The sequence below is a fragment of the Ranitomeya variabilis genome, chromosome 4 (genome assembly GCF_051348905.1).
Source record: "Ranitomeya variabilis isolate aRanVar5 chromosome 4, aRanVar5.hap1, whole genome shotgun sequence".
In the NCBI taxonomy this organism is placed as follows: domain Eukaryota; kingdom Metazoa; phylum Chordata; class Amphibia; order Anura; family Dendrobatidae; genus Ranitomeya; species Ranitomeya variabilis.
The window spans coordinates 599,048,610-599,076,092 of record NC_135235.1 but is presented as its reverse complement, the minus strand read 5'-3'; the positions used below and the strand labels follow the sequence as shown (position 1 = coordinate 599,076,092).

At 44.4% G+C, this 27,483-nt stretch overlaps 2 protein-coding genes across 3 annotated transcripts in view; one reads left to right on the top strand and one right to left on the bottom strand.

The window, feature by feature from the left end:
- The first annotated feature begins 2,429 nt into the window (after nucleotides 1-2,429).
- BCAS4 (breast carcinoma amplified sequence 4) overlaps nucleotides 2,430-27,483 on the top strand; it is a 47,039-nt gene continuing 21,985 nt past the window's right edge. The window contains exons 1-4 of one of the 2 annotated variants that reach the window (XM_077253223.1): nucleotides 2,430-2,588; nucleotides 7,101-7,172; nucleotides 8,860-8,961; nucleotides 10,134-10,268. In XM_077253223.1, the coding sequence (XP_077109338.1) occupies nucleotides 2,556-2,588; nucleotides 7,101-7,172; nucleotides 8,860-8,961; nucleotides 10,134-10,268 (342 nt within the window). In that variant the 5' untranslated portion in view covers nucleotides 2,430-2,555. Of the gene's footprint in view, nucleotides 2,589-3,730; nucleotides 4,158-7,100; nucleotides 7,173-8,859; nucleotides 8,962-10,133; nucleotides 10,269-27,483 lie in introns of those variants that run through there. The other variant, XM_077253222.1, reaches the window with a different exon arrangement.
- LOC143767020 (uncharacterized) lies at nucleotides 2,595-3,766 on the bottom strand (the record flags this gene model as incomplete). Its single annotated transcript, XM_077255039.1, has 1 exon — nucleotides 2,595-3,766. A coding segment is annotated over one exon (966 nt), but the record flags the coding sequence as incomplete, so codon positions are not given.

The window sequence follows — 27,483 nt, the reverse complement described above, 5'->3', positions numbered from 1 at the left end:
CCGATGTGTTTAAAGGTAAATATGAGAAGGGTAGGGGTAGGAAGTGTCAATACAATGAAACCAAACAGGGCCGCCATCAGGGCTTTACTGTCCTGACTGGCTTTTGGGGCCCGATGAGCAGTGGGGGCCCATCTCTTCTGCTCATCGGGCCCTAGCAGCAGGCTTCTGCCGGTGCAGTAACTGAACCTGTGACTGAGACGTGGTGACGTCAATGAGGTGAAAGGAGTTCACTGTGATGCATTGAGCTGAGCAAACACAGACGCTCGGTGTCTCTGCTGGATGGCAGGCTGTATAGTCGCATCATGCAACAATGCAGCCTGCCATCTAGATGTAGCAGAGCTAGACCCGTCACTGTACAAATGGATTATTATAGAAACTTGATTCCAGCTCACCCAGTTGCTCTATGCTCATCCACCTGGGGCTCAGACACCGACCTCGCCCTGGCCTCACATCAAGGAAAATAGAAAAAATTGGAGTCCAGCTCAACAGGTCTGGATTTTCCTTTTCTTTTTCTTTTTCAAAAGAAAATATAGTGCATACAGAAGAAAAATTTACATGGTCGACATGACCCAGTCGACGCGTTTCGACGGCACTAGGCAGTCTTACTCATGAGTGGCTCCCTAGGCTATTAATATCAGCCCGCAGCTGACTGCCTAGCTTTTGCTGGTTACTAATTATAGGGAAACTCTACGTCATTTTTTGGGAGGGTCCCCCATAGCAATAACCAGGAAAGACTAATACATCTGTGACATGATATTAATAGCCTGGGAAGCTTCATGGGTGTTAAAAATCGGATTGTAATCGCAAGAAAAATGCATGACACTTGCATGACCCTCGTCCTACTTTTCAGTAACAAACTCGGACCGATTTTTAGAAATGCTAGTGGGTCTCCGGCCTAACAAACGTATTCAGGTGTCCAGGGGGATTTGGGAGTGACGCCACTGCTGTACACCCTCTGGGCACTTCATACAGGGGCTGCAGAGGTAGGGGGCCCCCTTTCTAGGTGGGGGCCCCAGGCGTCTGCCTGGTCTGTCTGTGCCAAACGCCGGCCCTGCAGGTGTGGACTGCCTGTCTATACAGAATTATCAAACGGCCATAGATCTGCTGAAATGCAACCGATTGGTGATGGTTTAATAGCGTGATTGGGCTGCCTATTTATACAGCCATATGCCACGTTCAGTATGTGGTCAGTATTTTACCTCAGTATTTGTAAGACAAAACCAGGAGAGGAACAATCAGAGGAAAAGTATAATAGAAACACGTCACCACTTCTGGATTTATCACCCACTGCTGGTTTTGGCTTACAGATACTGAGGTAAAAAACTGACCAAATACTGCTAGTGTGAGTATAGATTTAGGCCAGGATTCAGACGGCCATATTGAAAATTGGACCCATCACAACCACTAATTGCAGAGGTGACTGGCTCTAAGTAGGGCTCCATGTGCTGGAGCTGCATTATTCGGGTCCATAATACAGACTAAAGTAGTGCAGGCTGCAAGTTTTTTCATGTTGTAGATTATTAGTCCGTGTGGAAGACCGGCCATGTGCGCTAACTATAATGGATGCTCTCCGTGGCAGATAGGATCCGATTATATGCAAAATCGTCCGTTTATCATCCATGTAGCATCCATTTTTTTCTTTTTAAATGTAATAAATGACAAGTACAGTTTCTTGTCTTAATAATTGTAATGGAACCGTGATAAACACACGACAAATGGATGATAACCGGTATGTGAACTGGATTTCTCGCACCCATTGAATTATAATGGACGGGTCACATCAGAAATACCGATCAATGTAGTGCATGCCGCAATTTACTACACCCGGACCAATGCTAAATACGTTCCTGGGAACGAGCACATTGACGTACATTGGACCTTGTGTTGTCCATAGGTGACAGACGCCAGCACTCGATTATACGCTCGTGTGAACGATCCCGCCATGGTATAAGGACAGGTAGGTGTTTCTTGTTTTTTTTGTATTGCTTATCGGCTTTGGGTACAAGGTATATTATGTGGGCTGACATGTGGACAGATGACATCTTATGTTATGATTTATCAGCAGTGCGGACAGACCGGCTCCCCCATAAGAAACTGAGGGTCTGAAATTCATGAGACCCTCACAACCCATAGGAATAAAGTACTTGCTATGTATCAAGGGCTTGTAGTGGCTGCTGATTTTGGGAACAGTATGGCACAGGTATTATGGGGAACTGATATAAAGGCATTATTAGGGTGGCATTGTTATAGCCCCAGACCTATGGAGGATATTTTAGCATTCTGTATAATATTACAGGGTAATATTCTACCCAGGTGATATCAGTATGTGCTATATACCAGACAGACACTACTGTTGGGTAAATTAGGTCAAGCGACCCTGAGAGACCCTGAACCTGACACAACCTCATCGTGCGCACTGCAGTTACCGGAGATGACCACAAGGTGGCGGCAGCGCTCGGCTGAGTGCAGGATGTGATGGGAGGAAGCGCTGGATGAGCTGCCGGGAATGACCGACGAGAGTCGGTGTACGGGAGCTGGACGCCGCAGGGAGCAGCATGGAGGCCAGCGGGAGAGTCGGAGAGCTAGGGGTGAGGGAGCAGGAGAGGAGCCCTGAGCTGGAAGGAGAGGGGCTGCATATAGGCGCGGTGCAGGGGGGCGCAAATCAGCAGCAGCCGGCGGGGCTATTGGTGCAGCTGACAGGGGAGCAGCGGGCTGGGGTGAATGGGCGGCAGGACTCGGGGGTGGTAATCCAGCTGTCAGGGTTGCAAATGCAGCTTGATGGGAGGCCTTTAAGACAGGGTCAACAAAATGTGGGGGTATTGGGGCAAGTATCAGGGGTGCAAGGGCAGCACCATGTGGGCTTACTGGAACAGCAGTCAGGGGTGCAGGATGTGGGGGTATTAGTGCAGCATTCAGGGGTGCAGGATGTGGGGGTATTAGTGCAGCATTCAGGGGTGCAGGATGTGGGGGTAATAGGGCAGAAGTCAGGGGTGCAGGATGTGGGGGTAATAGGGCAGCATTCAGGGGTGCAGGATGTGGGGGTATTAGTGCAGCATTCAGGGGTGCAGGATGTGGGGGTATTAGTGCAGCATTCAAGGGTGCAGGATGTGGGGGTATTAGTGCAGCATTCAGGGGTGCAGGATGGGGTATTAGTGCAGCATTCAGGGGTGCAGGATGTGGGGGTAATAGGGCAGAAGTCAGGGGTGCAGGATGTGGGGGTATTAGTGCAGCATTCAGGGGTGCAGGATGTGGGGGTATTAGTGCAGCATTCAGGGGTGCAGGATGTGGGGGTATTAGTGCAGCATTCAAGGGTGCAGGATGTGGGGGTATTAGTGCAGCATTCAGGGGTGCAGGATGGGGTATTAGTGCAGCATTCAGGGGTGCAGGATGTGGGGGTAATAGGGCAGAAGTCAGGGGTGCAGGATGTGGGAGTATTAGTGCAGCAGTCACCAGGACAGGATGTGGGGGTATTAGTGCAGCAGTCAGCAGGACAGGATGCGGGGGTATTAGTGCAGCATTCAGGGGTGCAGGATGTGGGGGTAATAGGGCAGAAGTCAGGGGTGCAGGATGTGGGAGTATTAGTGCAGCAGTCACCAGGACAGGATGCGGGGGTATTAGTGCAGCAGTCAGAGGTGCAGAATGTGGGGGTATTAGAGCTGCAGTCAGGAGTGCAGGGTGTGGGGGTACTAGGGCAGCAGTCAGGGGTGCAGGGTGTGGGTGTATTAGGGCAGCAGTCATGGGTGCAGGATTTGGGGGAATTAGTGCATCAGTCAGAGGTGCAGGATGTGGGGGTATTAGTGCAGCATGTTGGGTTATTAGTGCAGCAGTCGGGGGTGCAGGATGCGGGGGTATTAGTGCCGCAGTTGGGGGTGCAGGATGTGGAGTTAATAATGCAGGAGTCAGCAGGGCAGGATGTGGGGGTAATAGTGCAGCAGTCAGGGGTGCAGGATGTGGGGGTATTAGGGCAGCTGTCAGCAGGGCAGGATGTGGGGGTAATAGAGCAGCAAGAGGAATCTCATGTGATTAGGGCTCAGAACCTGCAGAAAATGGCAGAATTGGCACCTGAGCTGCTGGAATCCCCCCTCTGCCCAGAGAGCAGACCTGTGACTGACAGCCACCAGTATGCCTTCCTGGTCAATGCTGACACCAGTGCAGAGGTTTGTATCTCTGTACTAATAGAAGGGGCCACCGCCTGCAGCTGCTGCAGACCTTCTTGTCAATTGCTTCTCGGCAACAATGAGGGTCAGGTCCTTCTCTCTTGGCATAAAAAAGTTTAAAATGGGAATTCTAGTTCTAGTGTCCTAGTCCTCCAGTTCTGTCTTTGCACATTACCATGTGCATCTATGGTCGGTATATGTGGGCTACCATGTTGCTTCAGTGTGGCTACTCACTCATGGTGGCCCACAGGTCATCATACTCATGAATATTCATAGCTGCACAGACGCTTGAGTCACCTGACTAATACCGCTGTGTTGCTGGATTTGCGTCTTGTAATCTGTAAATCCAGATCTCGGACATGTTCATCACTTGTTGTAATTCCTCCCCGTTTTCACAACTTTTGCTTGCTGTAAGTGAATGGAAGCATCCTTATATACAACCTTTGTACACTAAGTGACTGAAAACCTGTGATGTTATTCACAGTTGTATCCAGTGTAGACAATCATACATACTTCCTGCACTGACACATTAGAGCAAACTATCAGGACAGGAGAGAGTTGTGCTAGTGGGAGTAGTCACTTGAGAGCTTTTTCTCTCTCTAATAAAACATTGACTTTCTCGAGTCAAAAAATCTGGAGTCCTGAAACTTGCAGGGATAAAAAAAAAGGTCTTGATAACCGCAATCAGCGCTAAATCCTCTCTACATAGTGAAAAATATGCAAAAAGCTCCTCAAATCTCAGCTCCCTGGAGCACTGAGAATATGACATGGAGGAGATTAACGTTAAAGGGGTTGTCCAGTGAATACAAGTTAGCACTAGTGATGAGCAAGAATGCTGCGATAAGGAGTTAGCGGAGCACGTTCGTGTCCTAATCGAGTAGATGCTCGAAAAAATGCTCGAGTTGCCGCGGCTTTTTGACAGCCGCAACATATGCAGGGATTGATTGTAAACACTGGATTAGGACACGAGCGTGCCCCGATAACGCCTTGTCTGAGCACGCTCGCTCATCACTAGTTAGCACCTATCCGCTTGGACTCGCATTGATCGGTAAATTGGGGAATTTTTATCCCTGTAACAAAGTGGTGCAGCAGGTCGGACATGCGACCTTTGGTCTATTATGTATGGGCCCTGCCGAAAAATCCAAGCACAGCACTCTCCAGCCCCATGGGGATAGAATGGAGCCGTGGTTGAACATGTGCACTGCCGCTCTATTTTAATGGCGAGAAAAGTTCCCAGTGCTGATGATCGGTGCGGGTCACAGCGGTCGGACCCCCAGCAATCAATAAGCTATAACTTGTGGATAGCTGATAACTTGTTTTCACCAGAGGCCCCCCCGTTTAACTGGAGTCACAGCTAAACTTTTAGGGTATGTACGTTTTTCAACAGGAAGATACTTCAGGAAACACCAGTGTTTTTTTCCTGAAGCGGTGTTTTGGTCATTTCCTAAGTGCTCTTTTGATTGCTGTTTTCTTATCTTTCTGTCATTTTTCCAGTCCTTTTTTCTTTTTTAACTCCATTCAACAGTGAAAACATCGCTAGCGGTTTTCAACCAAAAACTCTAGAAAAATGCTCAAAAAGACGTCTGGGCGTCTTCCAGGCGTCTTTCACGCCATCCCATTGACTTGTATTGTAAATAATGATGAGTGCAAGCGCTCGTTACTTGAGTTTACCTTGGGTGCTCGGGCCTGCACTGAGTGTCGCGGGTGCTCGGGCCTGCACTGAGTGTCGCGGGTGCTCGGGCGACATGTTCGAGTCCCAGAGGAAGCATGTTTTGCGGCTCTTAGGGTATGTGTGCACCTTCAGGATGGCCGTCGGTTTGGACAGAGCGGCAAACCCGCTCCGCCCTAAGCCCCACCCCCTTCTGTAGACGCGATGATGCCGGATGTGTTCATTGCACACATCCGGAATCATCGCACCCCACACATAGGGCCCTGTGTTTTACCTTGCGGCGCCGCAAGGTACACGGACATGCTGCGATCTTAAAAGACGCGCCGCATGTCCGTAATCACAGGGCTACCGGGTGCGTGTTACCACGCATAGTGGAGACGGGATTTCAGCAAATCCCCTCCACTATGCTGTAACATCTGGACGCTGCGGCTCTGCGCAGCGTCAAACACGCAGCGTTTCCTGAACGTGGAAACATACCCTTAGATTGCCACACAACGTGGCGATTGCCTGACATACATGGACAATTCCTGCTTGTTTTGTGGATGTCTAACAGCCTCAAAACATACGTGCGCGGGGACTTGAACATGTCACTTGAGCACCCATGATACGCAATGCAAACTCGAGTAACAAGCACTTGTGCTCATCACTAATTGTAAACTATGCAGCATCTTCAGAGCAGAGGACACCTGAAGAACGGTCGGGTCACTTCTTTTAACCACATGGCATCTTTGGAGACCTGAAGTTGTTAAAGTGCCCTAAGAAGACTAAAAATATGACAAAGCAAGTTATTTTTTTCATTGCAGTGCTTTAGTTAATTTTTCTGGCAGTTTCTGTAGTGAATTCCACATGAAAAGTGGTGTGCGCAAACCTGTAGGTTTTGGGAAGAGTTTTGCTATAAATGGTTATTCCACTAATATTTAGTTGGATACAGGACTACTTACTGATCGTTAGGGGTCCAATCGCTGGGACCACCTACAATCTCAAGATCGGGGCTTTCTAACCTGGGAACCAGGATTTGCAGATCCCCATCACCTTCACTCCATTCACTGTCTATTAGACTGATGGAGAAAGTCAAGCACAGCGCCCTTCATCTGTGAGGCACCACATACCTCATGGATTAAATTTTAACTTTAACCCTATATCCAAGAAGTATCGTTTCTGCTTGGGGAGATTGACAAGCTAAGCATGCCGAGATGAGGAGACTTAAAACCTCAAAATAATATAACACCCCTAATATTTTGTGTAATTCTTTGGTTTCCTTTCAACGGTTTCAGTCCCAGGATTTGGAAACTTCCATAGAAGAGATGCTGATTCGACTGGATGAGTTCTGCGCCATGATGGACATGGTAAGTGAGAAGATTCGTGTTTTTTCCTGTTCATCAGTCATGGAGTCCCAAATTGAGGCCAACCCCATGGAGAAGGCTTATCGTTTTGTGCCATACACTCCCCGACCAGTAGGTGCTCGGCATACACACATACGCACACAGGCCGAGCGGCCATCTTAAAGCTGTTCTCTTGCTCACTCTCTTGACTTGGCTCAGCTGCACCACTAGGTGGCAGAAGTGAGCAGGACTGGATTAACGCAGAACATTTCTCTTGTTGTGCTCCATTTAACCTGTTCGTGGCTGGAGGTGCAGTGCGGCTACTTAACCATTCACATGAAGCACTGAACGTCATGCCGGAGGGATATATATTGATATATATGTATAATTGTATTTTTTTGTCTGTTCTGCAGACCATTTATTCTTTAATCTTATATTAACTATATTGTCAGGTATTTATTACATGTTGTGACTTTTAGGCTGGGCTCATGCGTTGCATTTGTTTGCATTATTAAATGTTAGTTGGCGGCATGGACACCATTCATTAGACTCTTATAACATGTCCTGATGTTAGCACTTTCCCGGCTTCACTTGCTCTGCTGCATCCACCACCTTGGTCCCACAATTCTGAATATTCAATTATAGTTCTAAAAAAAAAAAAAATGTTAAATCGGACCGTTGATCACCAAGTTGTATGAAACCGTCAACACGGAGGCACAGGAAATGAAAGAAGACAACATGGAGCTTGTTGCCCGTAGCAACTGATCAGAGATCGGCCTTAATTCTATAAGCTTACATGGAGAAATGAAATCTGGATTCTGATTAGTTGCTATGGCAACAAGGTCACATTTTTTCCCCCTGATACGTTTAAAGACAGAAGCCACAATTTTTTTTAATTGGATAAACCACAAATAGTATTTGTGGGCTCATAAAAAAATAAACGTAATTATGAATGGGTGTCCATTGCATATCACATTTTCCCTGCTCTGATCCCTTGACTCCCAATGCTCTTGTTCCCCTTAAAGCGATGAATGAGGTTCTTTGAGTTGCGTAAGTTCGCAGCAGCGTCCTTCGTGTTGGAAACGGCGGCTTTGGGCAGGCAGGAATGTGAGACATCAGTTCAGAGTGGCTGCCATTTTGTAGAGCCTCTCTCCAGTGTTCACTCACTCAGCAAATGGAGGACACTCTACTGGGTGTAATTTTTTGAGTGGCCACAAGGGGAGCTCTTCCTCCACTGCTGCCTGTGACCACACCGCTCGCAGGGATAAGTGGCTTCTGACCTGATTTGAGGTTTCTGCTTGTAAAATAAAACATACAGGTCCTCTCTGTGCTATACATCCGTCTCCATGGTGACCGCTCGCCTCCATCTTGTCCTTGTAGCCATTTGCATTACTGTGAGGGCAGCATACAAGGCCTGTGCGAGCTGATGCAGAGAAATCGCTCGTCCCTGCGGCCAATTGCAATAAATCAGAGCGCAGTTTGATCAGGCACTACAAGTCACAGCGTGCCTTGTTTGAACATATGGATATTTCGTATTTGGCCGCAATACAAATTTGCAGATGTATCCATGCACTGGTGGGGGGGTGGCGGACGTTCTCATACGAGTTGTGTTAATGTAGAGGCACGGATGGGAGGGGATGTATTTGATATCCCATATTGTGGCAGCTTTGGAGTTCCCCTTAAATTCATCATGGCTTTTTTTATTGTCCAGATAAGAAGTGAGACGTCCCTCATCATTGACGATCGAATCCCAGAGATTGAACGCCGTGCGGAGGAAATGAGCAAGGTCTACCGTCAGGTGGAGAAGCTGGAGGTGTGGAGCGTCTTATTCTCAGTGTCTTTTCCAATTAATGAGTCATTTATGATTATATCGCACGTGTTTTTGCCTAAACGACACTTCTATCGCCAGTAACGGGAGAGCAGGGCTCTGACAACCTTCCAGATATAAGTAAGAGTAAAATTCACCGCACACTCTTAATAGAATATCGTGCAACTTTGTCATGCAAAATAAAGTATAGTTTTATTTGTCTGGGAGCGTTAACAGAGAGACACAGTTCATGCGATCTTAGCGTTTCAGCTCCGCCGGAGCCTTTGTCACGTAATCGCTATTGAATTATAGATGTCTGTATGTAGCTGCTAATTGGCCAGTAGGTATAGCTCTGTGCTTGCGCTGTATAAAGCGGCGCTACCGCGCCCTGCTTGTATCGGCGTGAGCGCCGCTTTATACAGCGCAAGCACAGAGCTATACCTACTGGCCAATTAGCAGCTACATACTGACATCTATAATTCAATAGCGATTACGTGACAAAGGCTCCGGCGGAGCCGAAACGTTGATTAAGATCGCATGAACTGTGTCTCTCTGTTAACGCTCCCAGACAAATAAAACTATACTTTATTTTGCATGACAAAGTTGCACGATATTCTATTAAGAGTGTGCGGTGAATTTTACTCTTACTTATATTCGGGACCACTGGTCCGTTACACCAGCACCTCGCCTTTTTTAGGCTGAGTGCATGCCAAATAACCTCCTTAACCTTCCAGATATGACATAGAGACTGGATGTCAGCAGTAATAGATGGCATAGCTCTTACTGTACACAGATAGCGATTTTCGGACTCGCGGATCTCCTGACCCAAACTCTATATGAGACTGTTCAGGTCAGGAGACCCACGACCCATCCGAAAATCATCGTCCGTACATGGACCATGGAAATTGGACGTATGAAGCCGGTCTACAGTCTGTGGATCTTATGCCGGATTACACTTATATATTTATATTAAGTCATGGTGGAACGAGAGCTGTGACAACTTATCAGACATGATATAGAGGCTGGTTGTCAGCAGTAGTAGATGAATAGCTGTGTAAGGAGTGTAGATTTCTTGTTTGATCACAATGTAATTTTAGTAGTGATGGTAATAATAGAGGGCTGTGGCAACCCTGTGGGCCACCTCTACTTTTGACCATGATTGTACTGATCCTTTTTAGGCATTTGTGAAGATGGTGGGACATCACGTATCTTACCTGGAGGAGGAGCTGATCCGAGCGGAGAGGGATCACTTGTCCTTCCCTCACACTGTAAAAAAGTTGCTGACAGGAGATTATCTACCAACATTCCTTCAGGTAAGTTGCCTTCATAATTATTTTGGATGGGTCTTTCTAAATAAGTGCACTATGACTTTGCAGAATGGTTATGGATAGTTAAGGTGCATTTACACTGAAACATTATCATGAACGAGTATTCTTAATAATGCTTGTTTCTCTATAATCTTTCAGTCTAAACAGGCTGCCGATCACCCGATAAACAAAATGTACTCATCGGTTGAAATGATCTTTTGTGTAGCATAAAAGATCATCGTTCTCGCTAGCACATTGTCCTGTGTAAACAGGACTATCACTACCGAGAATAATGGAACCTTTTGCACAACAAGCGATCTATTCAGATGGTTCAGTGCACATTGTTTGCCACGGTCTGCCTGTGTAAGGAAGATATTAAACGCCATATATATTTACGGATCGGAGGTCATTTAGTGCCGCCGGTCTGTCCATGTAAATTAGGTTTTATTATAAATGTACAAGTAAATTTAAAAAAAAAACAGTTCACCAACGCTCTAGGCATGTTGTAGCACAGACTCGTAGGACCAAATGTAGAGATGAACAAAGAAAAGTATATCCAGCTCTAATAAAGAACGCAGCTTGCGTTCGAAAGGCGTTTCGCATTATAACACCACGTGGAATTCTTAAAAAAAAATTTCTAATAAAATTTGCAACTTTTGTGGATATACTTTTCTTCGTTTATTGTACCTGTACCATTAACTAGGGCTGACGAACTATACTCAAGTCCTTCAGCGCCCGTTTACTTTCCAGTTTATAATGGCTGACAAACAGCATTCTGTCCCCATCAATCATCTATATGATTGTCCTGTCCTCATCAGGGCTTTAGAGTCAGTAAGCAAAATCCTCAACACCTCAGTTTCACTGACTCCGACTCCACAGCACTGCCTCACTACTGAGCACATACATAAAGTGCTGCACAGATTCATCTCCACACCGACTACACAGCACTGCCTCACTACTGAGCATGTACATAACATGCAGCACAGATTCATCTCCACACCGACTCCACAGCACTGCCTCACTACTGAGCACGTACATAAAGTGCCGCACAGGTTCATCTCCACACCGACTCCACAGCACTGCCTCACTACTGAGCATGTACATAAAGTGCAGCACAGATTCATCTCCACTCCGACTCCACAGCACTGCCTCACTACTGAGCACGTACAGAAAGTGCAGCACAGATTCATCTCCACATTGACTCCACAGCACTGCCTCACTACTGAGCACGTACATAAAGTGCAGCACAGGTTCATCTCCACACCGACTCCACAGCACTGCCTCACTACTGAGCACGTACATAAAGTGCTTCACAGATCCATCTCCACACCGACTCCACAGCACTGCCTCACTACTGAGCACGTACATAAAGTGCAGCACAGATTCACCTCCACTCTGACTCCACAGCACTGCCTCACTTCTCAGCTTGTACATAAAGTGCAGCACAGATTCATCTTCACTCCGACTCCACAGCACTGCCTCAGAACTGAGCAGCACAGATTCATCTCCGATAAAAGCTCAGATCCTTAGATCTGAACTGAACAGACATTTATAGGACATTTCATAACTTTCCCAAATTATTCTGAAAATATTTACAGCACATCCTGCACTGAACAACTGTACCCAATTTATTATGTATTTTAGGAGTCGGAGTCTGTCCATTTTATTCCGACTCCACCAAAATGAACATCAACTCCACTGGTATACAGTATCAAGTTTTCGGCAGCACATCTGTTGACTACATGGGTCTGCCAAGAATATTGCTTTATTTGCTGGCGTAAACAATACGATCGCTTGTCAGGTCATCGCCGCCATGTTTAAACCGAAGTTAAAAAAGAATGCACATTCTCAGATAAAGCTATTTGTGTAAATGCACAATAACAGTGACAGAACGGATTTATCAGGCAGTTTTCACCAGGATCCTGCTGTAAAACCATACTAAGCCAGTCCTGGCAGCTTCAGCAACTTTTTGAGAAGTGGTTGGAGCTTTGGTGTGAAAGAACGCGCCCCCCAAAGTGATCAAAATTTTTGTCACAAATGTGACCTAAATTACGACAGATATGTATGCCAGCACATACATTTCTAGCAACTGAAAGATGAGCACAACTCTTAGGGTAGGTGCACACGGTCAGTAAACATGGCTGGTTGCTGTGTACTTCCGCAGCGTCCAACCCGCAGTGCCCAGATATTATAGCCTAGTGGATGGGATTTCATGAAATCGTATGCCTGCTATGCATCCAGAGATGCCCGCGGAGACGTACATGTGGCACGTCTTTCCAGACCGCAGCATGTCTCTTTATCTTGCGGAGACCCCAGCCTCCACAAGTTAAATTTCACCTATACAATGTATTGGACGTGGTGATTCCGTACGGTTCAATGAACACATGCGGAATCACATACGTTTAAAAGCCGACAGCGCATTGGATTTAGCGGAAATGTGCTGCATCCAAAGCGCTGACTATTACTGACCGTGGGAACATACCCTTAATGAAATCTGCGCATCTTAAGCCAGTGCTCTTTTCATTAGGACTGGCATGAAAAACACCAGTCCTATGTTTGTAAAACTGCAAACTGCTCAGAATACAGTGACTGAACATAGGATTTACAATAGGACTGACCTGGCAGGACTTTGTCAACCTTCCTGGCATATGCAGTATAATGACCTTTGTGTGGGAAATAACTGGTTAACCAGAAACTGGATATTTTTGTGCTAAGCTTTCAATGTCTTGAGATTAGTCCCAGACACTCCCAGGGGCCTAAAACATGCCACTGAGTATAAAAAAAGTGATACTGCTCCTGTAATAAAACTCATCATCATCATTATTATTTTTTACACTCCTGTTTCAGACAAAAATAATGAAGCATAGGGATAAAAATACTCCTGGTCCATTGGCCTTGTACCCTGTTACGATGTGATTATAACCACATGGTGGCCTCTTGACCACTGCAGGAAAAGGTTCACCATTACATTATACAGATATTCACTTTGATTGACAGCTCCCTTCCCCCATACCGCGCCTTAAGCAATTTGAGCAGACCATGGCAAAGAGACAAAAGTCTATTGGTTTCCCCTCCCACCTCTAAAATATACTAGTTCTTGCTCCCTTGCTGCCATATTCCCTTTTCTGCTAACTCCACCCTGTGGAGATCCAGGGTTGTTGTCGCTTTGGTCTCGTAAACCTACTAAATACCCAACTCCCCCATCCTGATACTGCAGTAATGATGGCATGATGTAGGGTATCACACTGCCACCGCCTGAACTAGTTTTCCGTTTACTATTTTGTGCTAAAAGTAGAATTCTGCATTTTTATTTAATCTCATCTGGTATTTTGCCATTTCAGAACTGTAACCACACACAGACGACACGTGACGCCTCCAGTGTTGTGTCTTCAGTGCCATCTGTGTCCTCCTGTAGGGCCTGTTGTTTCCCTGGGGCACGTTCATGTGATTTGGGGATTTTTATATATTTTTTTATTCTGTAGGATTTTTTCATGAATTTTGTTTTGGATGTAATTCTTTTTTTATGCTAAGTGTTCTACCACTTGTATACGACAGCAGAGAGCATGCACTTTCTCTGGGATATACAAGACACAAGTCCATCTAGTACAGGAGCAGTATCCTATAGTCTTGGGGGTAGAATACAGGTTGATTCACAGTGTGGCCTATAGCCAAGAGATGTCTGTAAGACCATGGCATTGCCCTGGCTTGTTTATTCCAGGGTCTTCTCTCACCTGGGGCAGATAACGTGGGGTCTATCTAAACGTAACAATCAGGAATAGGGTAACCTCCGTCCTAGCGCAGCCGCAGTGGTAACGGGCAGTACAAAAGTCACCGCCAGTAACAAGACCAATGGTCTCCTCCTTGTGGCCACTATAAGTCATGAGATACATTGTTGCCTTTGTTGGTGATGTAACCAGCAGACAATAGAGCGGGCGTGCATCCCGGTGACGCCTCACACGGTGTCTTCATGTTTTGTGCTCCCTCCCACATAGCAGGGTGATGTGCGGTCAGGCAGCTGTTTGCTTTGTGAGGAGTGTCAGGCTGGTGACTGTTCTGCTAATACTGGTCAAAACGTTTATTGTGCTATAGAAAAACATGTGATGTCATAGCTGGAATGCACCAATCAGCTTAAAAAGTAACCGTCAATTACATTTTTTTAGTTTGTTAGAAATCAATAGTACTTTCTCCTCCCGGACTGATCATTCACACTTTTTCCCATTACTCAGACATTAGATGACAGTTGGTGCTCATAAAGTTCTATGGAGAGCTGTCCTTTCAGGGCAGCTTGCAGCAGGATATCTGTCTCTGCCTCTCACACCTTTCTCTATAGAATATTTAAAGCACCAACTGTCATCTCCTATCTCAGTAATAGGAAAGTATGCCTTCACTGAATACAGATTTTACTTGTGAATTGAGTGAATGATCAGTCCTGGGAGTAGAAAGAAGCAGATTTCTCTGATAAGATATATTACAAAGATGCTTATTTTAATGTATACTATTGATTTATGAATTAAAACAGCGGTTATACCTTAACCCCTTCATTACATTGCCTTATATACGACACTGCGGGAGCTGTGTTCCCGCAAACCGCCGTATATACACGGCATGATGATCGCGCCGCTGTGATCATATGCGGGTGTCAGCTCTACATGAGAGCTGCCATCCTGCAGCAACTCCCACAATCCGTGTTAGTGCTGGTTATGGGCGTTTAACCCCTCTTATGCCGCTGTAATAGTGACAGCGACATCAAGGGGCATCGCAGAGGGAGGGAGCTGCCTCTCTGCTTCCATCAACACAACGTGATTGTATTTACATCCTGGGACAATGTAAAAAAAAAAAAATGTTATTAACAATATTTAAAAAAATCACAAAATAAGGAACAAAAAAAAATTAACAAATATTATTTAAAATAAATACATTTATTTATGTAAAAATAAAACAGTACACATATTTGGTATCGCCAGAACAACCCGACATATAAAATGGTCCCATTAGTTAACGCCTTCAGTGAACACAGGTAATTAAAAAAAAATATGCTTAATCATCATACCTCATCATTAATCTTCATTTCTCCTTGTGAAAATATAAAATCTGGGGCTACAACATTTTGGTGGTAAAAATGTAATTTATTTTTTCTTCACTGCCCAAAGGTATAAATCTCTGTGGTACACCCGTGGTGTCAATGTGATCACTACACCCCTAGATGAATTCATTGGGAGATGTAGTTTGTAAAATGGGGTCACTTATGGGGGATTCTGCTGTTGTGGCACCTCAAGGGATCTACTAATGTGACATGGCACCCTCAAACCTGTCCAGCAAAATCTGAACTCCAATATGGCGCTTCTTCTATTTTGAATTTTGCATTCTGTCTCTAAAGTAGTTTTCAAATACATATGGGGAATCTGTGTACTCAGAAGAAATTGCACAACAAATTTTAGGGTCCATTTTCTCCTGCTATCCTTGAAAATTTAAAACATTTGGAGCTAAAACGTTTTTATGGGAAAAATGTGATTTATTTTTTCTTTTTCATGGCTCAAAGTTATAAACTTCTGTGAAGCACCTGCTGGTTCAAGGTGCTCACCACCATCGAGATATGTTTCTTGAGGGGTCTAGTTTCCAAAATAGGGTCAATTAGGGGTTTCCACTCTTTAGGCACATCAAAGGCTCTCCAAATGTGACATGGCGTCTGCTAATGATTTCAGCAAATTTTGCATTCAAAAAGTCAAATGGCGCTCCTTCTCTTTCGTGCTCTGCCATGCACCCAAACAGTAGTTGTCCCCCACATATGGAGTATCGGAATGCTCAGGAGAAATTGTTCAACAAATGTTGGGGTCCATGTTCTCCTGTTACCTTTGTGGGGAAAAAAATTGTGTCTAAAGTAAAAATTTAGAGAAAAAAAGTAAAATGTTCCTTTTAATTTTTCCTTTCAAATTCCATTAATTCCTGTGAAGCACCTGAAGGGTTAATAAACTTATTGAATATGGTTTTGAGTACCATGAGGGGTGCAGTTTTTAGAATGGTGTTAATGTTGTGTATTTTCTGTCATATAGGTCCCTCAAAATCACTTCAAATGTGATATGTTCCCTAAAAAAATTATTTTGTAAATTTTGTTGTAAAAATGAGAAATCGCTGGTCAACTTTTAACCCTTATGATTTTCTAAGAAAAAACATTGTTTCAAAAATTGTGGTTATGTAAAGTAGACATGTGGGAAATGTTGTTTATTAACTATTATACATGACATAACTCTCTGATTTAAGACCTAAAAATTAAAAGTTTCAAAATTGCAAAATTTTCTATTTTTTTGCCAAATTCCTGATATTTTCACAAATAACCGCGTGTTGTATAAAACAAATTTTACCACTAAGTACAATATCATGAGAAAACATTCTCAGAATAGCTAGGATCTGTTAAAGCGTTCCAGAGTTATTTATAACCTCATTAAGTGACTGCTGGTCAGAATTGAAAAAATTGGCCTGGTGAGGAAGGTGAAAACAGGATTGGGGGTGAAGGGGTTAATATTGAAGAGATCTCTCTTGTGCTGCTGGAAAAGCTTTGACCCATCAAACCATAGCCTCCACAAGATTTCTGATGGTATCTTAGACCAAGATGCTGGTAGCAGATCCTCTAGGCCCTGTATGTTGTGAGGTGCAGCCTCCATAACTTGGACTTGTTTTTCCAGCACATCCCACAAATTATAATGTTTACCTGTTGGGTAGATGTCAATGCCAGGAGTCAGTTTCCCGGCAGAGCATTGCCCAATTCATACATTGACTTGACAAAACTAACTTTTATTGCTCCCTGGTACATTTCTGATGTTCAGATACCAGTCGTAGGTGCTTTCAGTGTTGAATAAGGGTCAGCGTGGGCACATTGACTACTTTGTTGCTTCATATCCTCATCCACTGCATCAATGAGCCTTGGGTGCCCATGACTACATAACAAGTTCAGTGGTTACCCTTCCTTGGACCACTATTTTTAGGAATTCACCATCAGCGTTGGATTGGTCCACCAGAGGACTGTAGAATCCTCTAGTGGGCCTTGGCCTCTCCTCCTGGGTCATCCATAGCGGCACACCTCGTAGCCACTATGGGACCCCAACACAGGCTTCCCCCCACTGCTGTCAGGATTTCATCCCCTATTGAGGCAGATACTGTTGAATCTAATAGTGGAGGAGTGAGAGTCGGGCGATGTGATATATATATATATATATATATATATATATATATATATATATATATATATATATATATATATACTGTATATATATACTGTATATACTCGAGTATAAGCCGACCCCCCTAATTTTGCCACAAAAAACTGGGAAAACTTATTGACTCGAGTATAAGCCTAGGGTGGAAAATGCAGCAGCTACCGGTGAATTTCAAAATTAAAAATAGATGCTCCATACCGTTCATTATGGCCCCATAGATGCTCGACATAAAGCTGTGCCACATATAATGCTCTGCACCGTTCATTATGGCCCCATAGATGCTCGACATAAAGCTATGCCACATATAATGCTCTGCACCGTTCATTATGGCCCCATAGATAGCTGTGCCATATATAATGCTCTGCACAGTTCATTATGGCCCCATAGATGCTCCATAGAAAGCTGTGCCATATACAATGCCCTGCACCTTTGATTATGGCCCCATAGATAGCTGTGCCATATACAATGCTCTGCACCTTTGATTATGGCCCCATAGATAGCTGTGCCATATACAATGCTCTGCACCTTTGATTATGGCCCCATAGATAGCTGTGCCATATATAATGCTCTGCACCTTTGATTATGGCCCCATAGATAGCTGTGCCATATATAATGCTCTGCACCTTTGATTATGGCCCCATAGATAGCTGTGCCATATATAATGCTCTGCACCTTTGATTATGGCCCCATAGATAGCTGTGCCATATATAATGCTCTGCACCTTTGACCTTTGATTATGGCCCCATAGATAGCTGTGCCATATATAATGCTCTGCACCTTTGACCTTTCATTATGGCCCCATAGATGCTCCACATAAAGCTGTGCCTTATATACAGTGCTCTGCACCGTTGCCCCATAGATGCTCCACATAAAGCTGTGCCTTATATATAGTGCTCTGCACCGTTGCCCCATAGATACTCCACATAAATCTGTGCCATTGCTGCTGCTGCAATAAAAAAAACAAAACACATACTCACCTCTCTTGCTTGCAGCTCCTCAGCGTCCCGTCCCGGCGTCTCTCCGCACTGACTGATCAGGCAGAGGGCGGCGCGCACACTATATGCGTCATCGCGCCCTCTGACCTGAACAGTCAGAACAAGAGGACGCGAAGACTGAGCGGCGCCCGGCGGGTGGAACGAGGGAAGGTAAATATGTAATACTTACCTGCTCCCGGCGTCCCGCTCCTTCCCCCGGACAGCTGGTCTTCGGTGCCGCAGCCTCTTCCTCTGTCAGCGGTCACCGGCACCGCTGATTAGAGAAATGAATTATGCGGCTCCGCCCCTATGGGAGGTGGAGCAGCCTATTCATTTCTCTAATGAGCGGTCCCATGTGACCGCTGAACAGGGGAAGAGCTGCGGCACCGAAGACCGTGGGACTGCAGGGACAGCGCCAGGAGCCCCGGAAGCAGGTAAGTATGCCTCAGCGCCCTCTCCCCCTCACCCGCCGACCGTGACTCGAGTATAAGCTGAGGGGGCACTTTCAGCCCAAAAATTTGGGCTGAAAATCTCGGCTTATACTCGAGTATATACGGTATATATATATATTTTTTTTTCTTCCTTTAACATTTCAACTTCCAGAACAGACTGTTCACTCACTGCCTAATGTATCCTACATTGCCATTTGTAACTAGATAATCAATGGTATTCACTTCACCCCTCCGGTGGCTGTAATGTTATGTCTGATCAGTGTATATGATTCATGTAGATAATGGCGGTGGCAGCTGTAGAATATATCTTTTATAATGAGTAGTGATATCATAGCTATAATATACAATATATATTACAGTAATAAATTAGGAGAGCAGTGATGTGACAACTATAGTGTGTGTGTGTGTGTGTATATATATATATATATATATATATATATATATATATATATATATATATATATTATATATATGTGTATGTATATATATATATATATATATATATATATATATATATGTGTGTGTGTGTGTGTGTGTGTGTGTTTGTATGTATACATTTACTATGAGTGGTGATATCATGGCATAATGTATAACTTTTAGTAGGAAAGCAGTGATGTCATAGCTGTAGTATATGATATGGGAGAGCAGTGATGTCACAGCTGTGGTATATATGAGAGCAGTGATGTCATAGCTGTGGTACATGACATATCAAATAGCAGTGATGCCATATCTGTAGTATATGATATGGGAGAGCAGTGATGTCATAGCTGTAGTATATGATATGGGAGAGCAGTGATGTCATAGGTCTGGTATATGATATGGGAGATTAGTGATGTCATAGCTGTGGTAATTGATATGGGAGAGCAGTGATGTCATAGCTGGTGGTATATGGTATGGGAGAGCAGTGATATCATAGCTGTAGTATATGATATGGGAGAGCAGTGATATCATAGCTGTAGCATATGATGTGAGAAAGCAGTGATGCCATATCTGTAGTATATGATATGGGAGAGCAGTGATGTCATAGCTGTAGTATATGATATGGGAGAGCAGTGATGTCATAGCTGTAGTATATGATATGGGAAAGCAGTGATGTCATAGCTGTGGTATATATGAGAGCAGTGATGTCATAGCTGTGGTATATATGAGAGCAGTGATGTCATAGCTGTAGTATATGACACATCAGATAGTAGTGATGTCATCTGTAGTATATGATATGGGGGAGCAGTGATGTAATAGCTGTAGTATATGATATGGGAGAACAGTGATGTCATAGCTGTAGTATATGATGTGGCAAAGCAGTGATGCCATATCTGTAGTATATGATATTGGAGAACAGTGATGTCACAGCTGTAGTATATGATATGGGAGAGGAGAGCAGTGATGTCATAGCTGGTGGTATATGATATGGGAGAGCAGTGATGTCATAGCTGTAGTATATGATATGGGAGAGCAGTGATGTAATAGCTGTGGTATATGATATGGGAGAGCAGTGATGTCATAGCTGTAGTATATGATATGGGAGAGCAGTGATGTCATAGCTGTAGTATATGATATGGGAGAGCAGTGATGTCATAGCTGTAGTATATGATATGGGAGAGCAGTGATGTCAGAGCTGTAGTATAGGATATGGGAGAGCAGTGATGTCATAGCTGTAGTATGATATGAGAGAGCAGTGATGTCATAGCTGTAGTATATGATATGGGAGAGGAGAGCAGTGATGTCAGAGCTGTAGTATAGGATATGGGAGAGCAGTGATGCCATAGCTGTAGTATAGGATATGAGAGAGCAGTGATGTCATAGCTGTAGTATGATATGAGAGCAGTGATGTCATAGCTGTAGTATGATATGAGAGTACAGTGTCATAGCTGTATATATGACTTGAAAGAGCAGTGATGTCACACCATATATCTTAGAAGACCAGTTTTATCACAGTCAGAGTATATAACTTATAGGAGGAGTGTAGTGATGTCACCGCCACAGTATATAACTCCTATTTCGGCGAAGCAGTGATGTCCCAGCCAGGAGTCACTCTGGAAATGTCCGATGACAAAATGTATTTAGAGTTTAAGAACTTCATGTGAAACTATTTGAGGCATGTTCAGCGGCACGGAGGAAGGAATTTTATTATGCACATCACACTTCCTGTTCTGCAGTCAAATTGAACACTAGATCTACATCTTGCAATGTTTCCTGTTTCTATACAGAGCTGTGTGGTTCTGAGATAAAACATGGATTAGTAGATGTTGAGGCTCAGCAGACAGTATCACGCGCCAAGCTTTCATACAGGCCTCAGCAGGCAGTATTACATGTGATAGGCTTAGCAAGCAGTACCACACATGATAAGCTTGGATACAGAAGCAATGTCCCTGAAGAGTTCGTTGCTCTTGTGATACGTGTCCATCTCCATTGTGCTGCCATCCTGCCCCTCCATCCCCCCTTCATCTTGATGCCTCTCAGGTGGTCTCTCTTCCAGGGCTCTGACTAGTGTCTTGTTTCAGTGCAGTCCCCTCCCCCTCCGTTTTCCGATGTGAGCAGGGCACGTTTTTCCCCCCAGGCTCCTGAGCCGCAGTCTGGCGTTGGTTGTGTGATTTCACATTATCCCCGAGCAGCAGATGTATGAATACATTGGACGAGACGTTCGCCTTCGATATCTGTTACAGAATGGGATCATGGTTAACCCCTCAGTGGCTGCGCTGGGCTTCTAGTGGGTTCTACCTTTTCCTATCATTTTCAGAATATTGGTGGTGTTATATCTGGGAACAAGTTACATCTCCTGGTCATGTGAAGGTCACGCGTGTGCCATCTCCATACTCTCAGATTATCAGCGCTTGCACCTTGTAGCAAGCCCTGCACCTCTGTGTCCATCACATGACCAGGGGCAGAATTGAATCCACTGATGCCTACAAAGAATGACAGCAAGCAGAGATCTTGAAACTTGGGGATTAATATTGTAATCTTTCTATTAACATCAGGGGATGCATTGTATGTTCCTTGATACACTTAGGTGTAAGAGTTTATCATTTGATACAAGCGTTATCTATGGTGTTACATAGGACTGCTACATTGCACTACTATATTACCTGTACTCTGTTATATAGCTATATTATGTTTAGTGTAACATATGACTGCAGGTAACATCTACCCTCTATCTGTACTCTGTTATCATTTTTATCTGTAATATTACATAGGACTGCAAGTAACATCTACTACATTACAGTAATCTGACAATGAAAATATTTAGTTGGCTCTTATCTCTACGATATCCGTTTTCCTTTTACTGCTACATATGACTAATTCATAAAAGTTTCAGTACTTTGAAAAATTATTATTTTTACAAATATAAAGATGCAAATTATTTTGTGCCAATTTTCTGATATTTATTTAGCGTAAACTTAGCAATAACTAAAACATGTCTAAACATTATTGCCAATTATAAAGAGTTACAAAAATTGCTCTAGAAAATGTGGTCCTCATTCAGTGACATCTCTTTTTTGCTTGTCTCTTGTACTCCTGCACCAGATCATCTCTTACAATTGTCCAACAGTAATCTACAAGCATTGATGGATTCCATTTTCTTTGATATCTTTTCTCCATAGCCACAAAATATCTTGATGAAATCTCTCACCTTGCTCATCGCTCACTGCTCCGCGGTTTGGTGGACACAATGTCTAGATGTTAATGTAAGGAATGGATCTTTAAGAATATGTTAAAGCCAAGATCCTTATGTTTTGAAGAGATTTTCCACCAGCTCTTCATAGTTGTCTGCTCTTGAGTTTCCCCAAAAAATTAGTTCCCACTAATGTGAATGCCACCCATGCACCACTGCAACAAACTGAGAAACTGACCTTAGGCTAGGTTCACATTGCGTTAGGGCAATCCGTTTAGCGCTAGCGGATTGCGCTAACGCAATGTTTTTGTAGGGGCCACGTTTAGGGGTCGCGCTAACGTCCCCGCTCTCGCAGATCCCCGATCTGCGAGAGCGGGGAACGGACCTTGGGCGCGCCGCGGACGCTGCAAGCAGCGTCCGAGGCGCGCTACAAAAGAACGGCACATCGCTAGCGCGAGCCGAAAAAGGCACACGCTAGCGATGCGCTACAGGCGAAATTTACATTGCTGTCAATGGGTGCGCTAACGGACCCGTTGCACAGCGTTAATTGCGACATTTTCGACGTGCAACGCTGTCCGTTAGCGATCACCCACTAACGCAATGTGAACCTAGCCTTACTCTTGAGCAGATGCAAAGCCCTAACAAGATCGTTCAGTTCACTTTGTGTTATAAGGTGTGGTTCAGTTTAAGTTGCTGACAGAAAGTGTGCATCATGAGAAGGTGCTTTAAGAAACCAAGCACCCTCTTCTTCCTCAAGTGACTTGACTGCTGCTTTTGGAACCGACAGTTCTTCTGTATGTGCTACTTGGCGTATTGCAGAACAATGTGTGGATAATGTAAAGTCCAATTCTTCTTCTTTGAAACACCTTCCTAATGGGGCACCATGCATAAATAGGAAATGGTAGTGTGATCGGTTGGCTCTCTCCAGATCATTGGGACTGCAAAAGGCATAGATTCTCTTCCCGTGCAACCACTAAGTAAGATGTGATGTGCATCTATTTCAGCAAATGTGTGGAGCCTAAAGGTACCTTCACACTGAACAACTTAATGATATCGCTAGCGATCCGTGACGTTGCAGCGTCCTGGATAGCGATATCGTTGTGTTTGACACGCAGCAGCGATCAGGATCCTGCTGTGATATCGTTGGTCGGAGGTCGGAGCTAGAAGGCCAGCACCTTATTTTGTCGCTGGATCTCCCGCAGACATCGCTGAGTCGGCATGTGTGACGTGGATTCAGTGATGTCTTCACTGGTAACCAGGGTAAACATCGGGTTACTAAGCACAGGGCCGCGCTTAGTAACCCGATATTTACCCTGGTTACCATTGTAAATGTAAAAAACCCCAAACATTACATACTTACATTCCGGTGTCTGTCGTGTCCCCCGGCGTTCTGCTTCCCTGCACTGTGTCAGCGCCGGCCGGCCGTACAGCAGAGCACAGCGGTGACGTCACCGCTCTGCTTTAGGGCCGGCGCTTACACACAGCGACGCTGCAGCGATCGGCATCGTTGTCTAGATCGCTGCAGCGTCGCTAAATGTGACGGTACCTTAACTCTTGTCCTAATCTCCTATTCTGCAGCCAAAATACGGGTTGTAGGTTTTCCTTATCATGGTAGTCAAGTTTCACCTTTGTGATAAAGACAAGGATAAGGCGCACCGCAATATAAATGTAATATTCACTGGAGGGTGCAATAACAGTAATAAGAACAAAGCCAATAAGGAGAAAAAAGCATTACTGCAAAAATGCACACCATCCAGACAATAACACATGTAATAGGAATCACAAAATAATTTATTGACACATCTTAAAACACACCAACATTTAAAACATACTTAAAACAACCAAAAAACAATAAATAACCCAGGTTGTAGCGGCCGTATAAAGTATGGCCAAATAATTAAACCTAACCCTACTGGCTCATGGGGTAATAGCGTGATTGTCTATAATAAGACAGACACCCGGATTACCCTTATAGTAAAAAGAGGATCCGGAACCCATAGAAGGATACAGCCATGACAAATATGATCTCAATACTATCAGACCAAGGCTAAACAGAGGGCGAAGTAATGGCCATGAAAGCGGCACTAGAAAGGCTCATAGCAATAAGGAGAGGAAAGCCTCCATAAGCATACAACCTGGTGAAAGGCAGGTGTCCCACCTTACACAGAGTATTTATAAAAGTAGGTGACGCAACTGTAATTAGGATTATGTCAGCGGAGCGGAGTTGGTGTTTTTTGATTGGTCACCTGAAGATGATAGAACACTGAAGGCTCAATAGACTAAATAGATGATATGATAGATTAGCTACTAACAATGCGATAATGGTGATGAAATAAGAAAGACAGAATTTTTCTAGAAGCCTGCATGAATGGTATCATAAGTAATTACAACCTCCTCTGGATATTGCAAATTAGCGTCAATCAGCAAATTTAAGCATCATATTCATTTTTTAGCACCACAAAATTAGTTCCATTGTTTTTGTCTCTGAACCAGTTTGGCTGTAGTACAATGTTATCTGTAGTCAATTATCATTGTTTTCTGTGGTGTTACATAGGACTGCAGGTGTCTACTATATTTGTATTATATTACTATGTAAGCGTTATCCTGAGGAATAAGTATGTGTACTTCAGAACACATTGATTAAATAACCACCTGAATACAGTTTCTGACTTTGGATCCTCATTTCCAACTAACTGCAGTGTGGGAAAAATCACGTCTTTTTTTTCTACATTCTCTGTACCGGTCGGATGACCTGTGGCTGTGCAGCAGCTGGGTACACATGCCCCTTCATTATTGTGTGATCACAACTCTACCAGGTTAGGCCTCTTTCACACTAGCTTCGTGCACTGCACGTCGCTATGCGTTGTTTTGCAGAAAAAAACGCATCCTGCAAAAGTGCTTGCAGGATGCGTTTTTTCTCCATAGACTTTTATTAGCGACGCAGTGCGACGCATTGCCACACGTCGCACGACGCGACGGTTGCGTCATGTTGCGTCGGACCGTCGCCACCAAAAAACGTTGCTTGTAACGTTTTTTGGTGTGTCGTCTGCAGCATTTCCGACCGCGCATGTGCGGCCGGAACTCCGCCTCCCCGCACCTCACAATGGGGCAGCGGATGCGTTGGAAAACTGCATCCGCTGCCCCCGTTGTGCGGCGCATTCACAGCTAGCGTCGGTGCGCCGCAACGTCGCATAGCGACGTGCAGTGCACGACGCTAGTGTGAAAGTAGCCTTAGCATAACCAATTAATTAATTAAAATGTATTCTGGGTAAGACCCTATTACACTTTTTTTGCTCCATAGCTCCTGTATATATATTATGTGCACTGAGACAGTTATTCTGATTTATATGGTGCTACATAAGCCTGTTAAATTACACTACTACATTACCTGTACTCTGAGTATATCTATATTATCCTGTAGTGTTACATAGGACTGCAAGTAACATCTACTACATTATCTGTACTCAGTTATCTGTGGTGTTACATAGGACTGCAAGTAACATCTACTACATTATCTGTACTCGGTTATCTGTGGTGTTACATAGGACTGCAAGTAACATCTACTACATTATCTGTACTCAGTTATCTGTGGTGTTACATAGGACTGCAAGTAACATCTACATTATCTGTACTCAGTTATCTCTGGTGTTACATAGGACTGCAAGTAACATCTACTATATTATCTGTAGTCAGTTATCTCTGGTGTTACATAGGACTACAGGTAACATACCTGAAGTCCTATGTATCACTACAAATAAGGTATGTTACCTGTAGTCCTATGTAACACCAGAGATAACTGAGTACAGATAATGTAGTAAATGTTACCTGCAGTCCTATGTAACACCACAGATAACCGAGCACAGATAATGTAGTAGATGTTACTTGCAGTCCTAGGTAACACCACAGATAAGTGATAGAGTACAGATAAAGTAGTAGATGTTACCTGCAGTTCTATGTAAAGGTACCTTCACACTAAACGATATCGCTAGCGATCCGTGACGTTGCAGTGTCCTGGATAGCGATATCGTTTAGTTTGACACGCAGCAGCGATCAGGATCCTGCTGTGATATCGCTGGTCGTTGAACAAAGTTCAGAACTTTATTTGGTTGTCAGACCGGCATGTATCGTCGTGTTTGACACCAAAAGCAACGATACCAGCGATGTTTTACTCTGGTAACTAGGGTAAACATCGGGTTACTAAGCGCAGGGCCGCGCTTAGTAACCCTATGTTTACCCTGGTTACCAGTGTAAAATGTAAAAAAACAAACAGTACATACTCACCTTCGCGTCCCCCGGCGTCCGCTTCCCACACTGACTGAGCGCCGTAAAGTGAAAGTGAAAGTACAGCACAGCGGTGACGTCACCGCTCTGTTGTTAGGGCCGGCGCTCAGTCAGTGCAGGAAGCGGACGCCGGGGGACGCGAATGTAAGTATGTACTGTTTGTTTTTTTTACATTTTACGCTGGTAACCAGGGTAAACATCGGGTTACTAAGCGCGGCCCTGCGCTTAGTAACCCGATGTTTACCCTGGTTACCCGGGGACCTCGGCATCGTTGGTCGCTGGAGAGCGGTCTGTGTGACAGCTCTCCAGCGATCAAACAGCGACGCTGCAGCGATCGGCATCGTTGTCTGTATCGCTGCAGCGTCGCTTAATGTGAAGGTACCTTAACTCCAGTGATAGCAAAGCCAAAAGTACAAGTACAGATAACCTATGTAATACCACAGAAAACAGTGATAACTTTGCGACGGCAGATAATGTAGTAGATGTTATCTGCAGTCCTATGTAAGGGTACGTCACACAGTGGCACTTTTGTCGCTACGACGGTACGATCCGTGACGTTCCAGCGATATCCATACGATATCGCTGTGTCTGACACGCAGCAGCGATCAGGGACCCTGCTGAGAATCGTACGTCGTAGCAGATCGTTTGGAACTTTCTTTCGTCGCTGGATCTCCCGCTGTCATCGCTGGATCG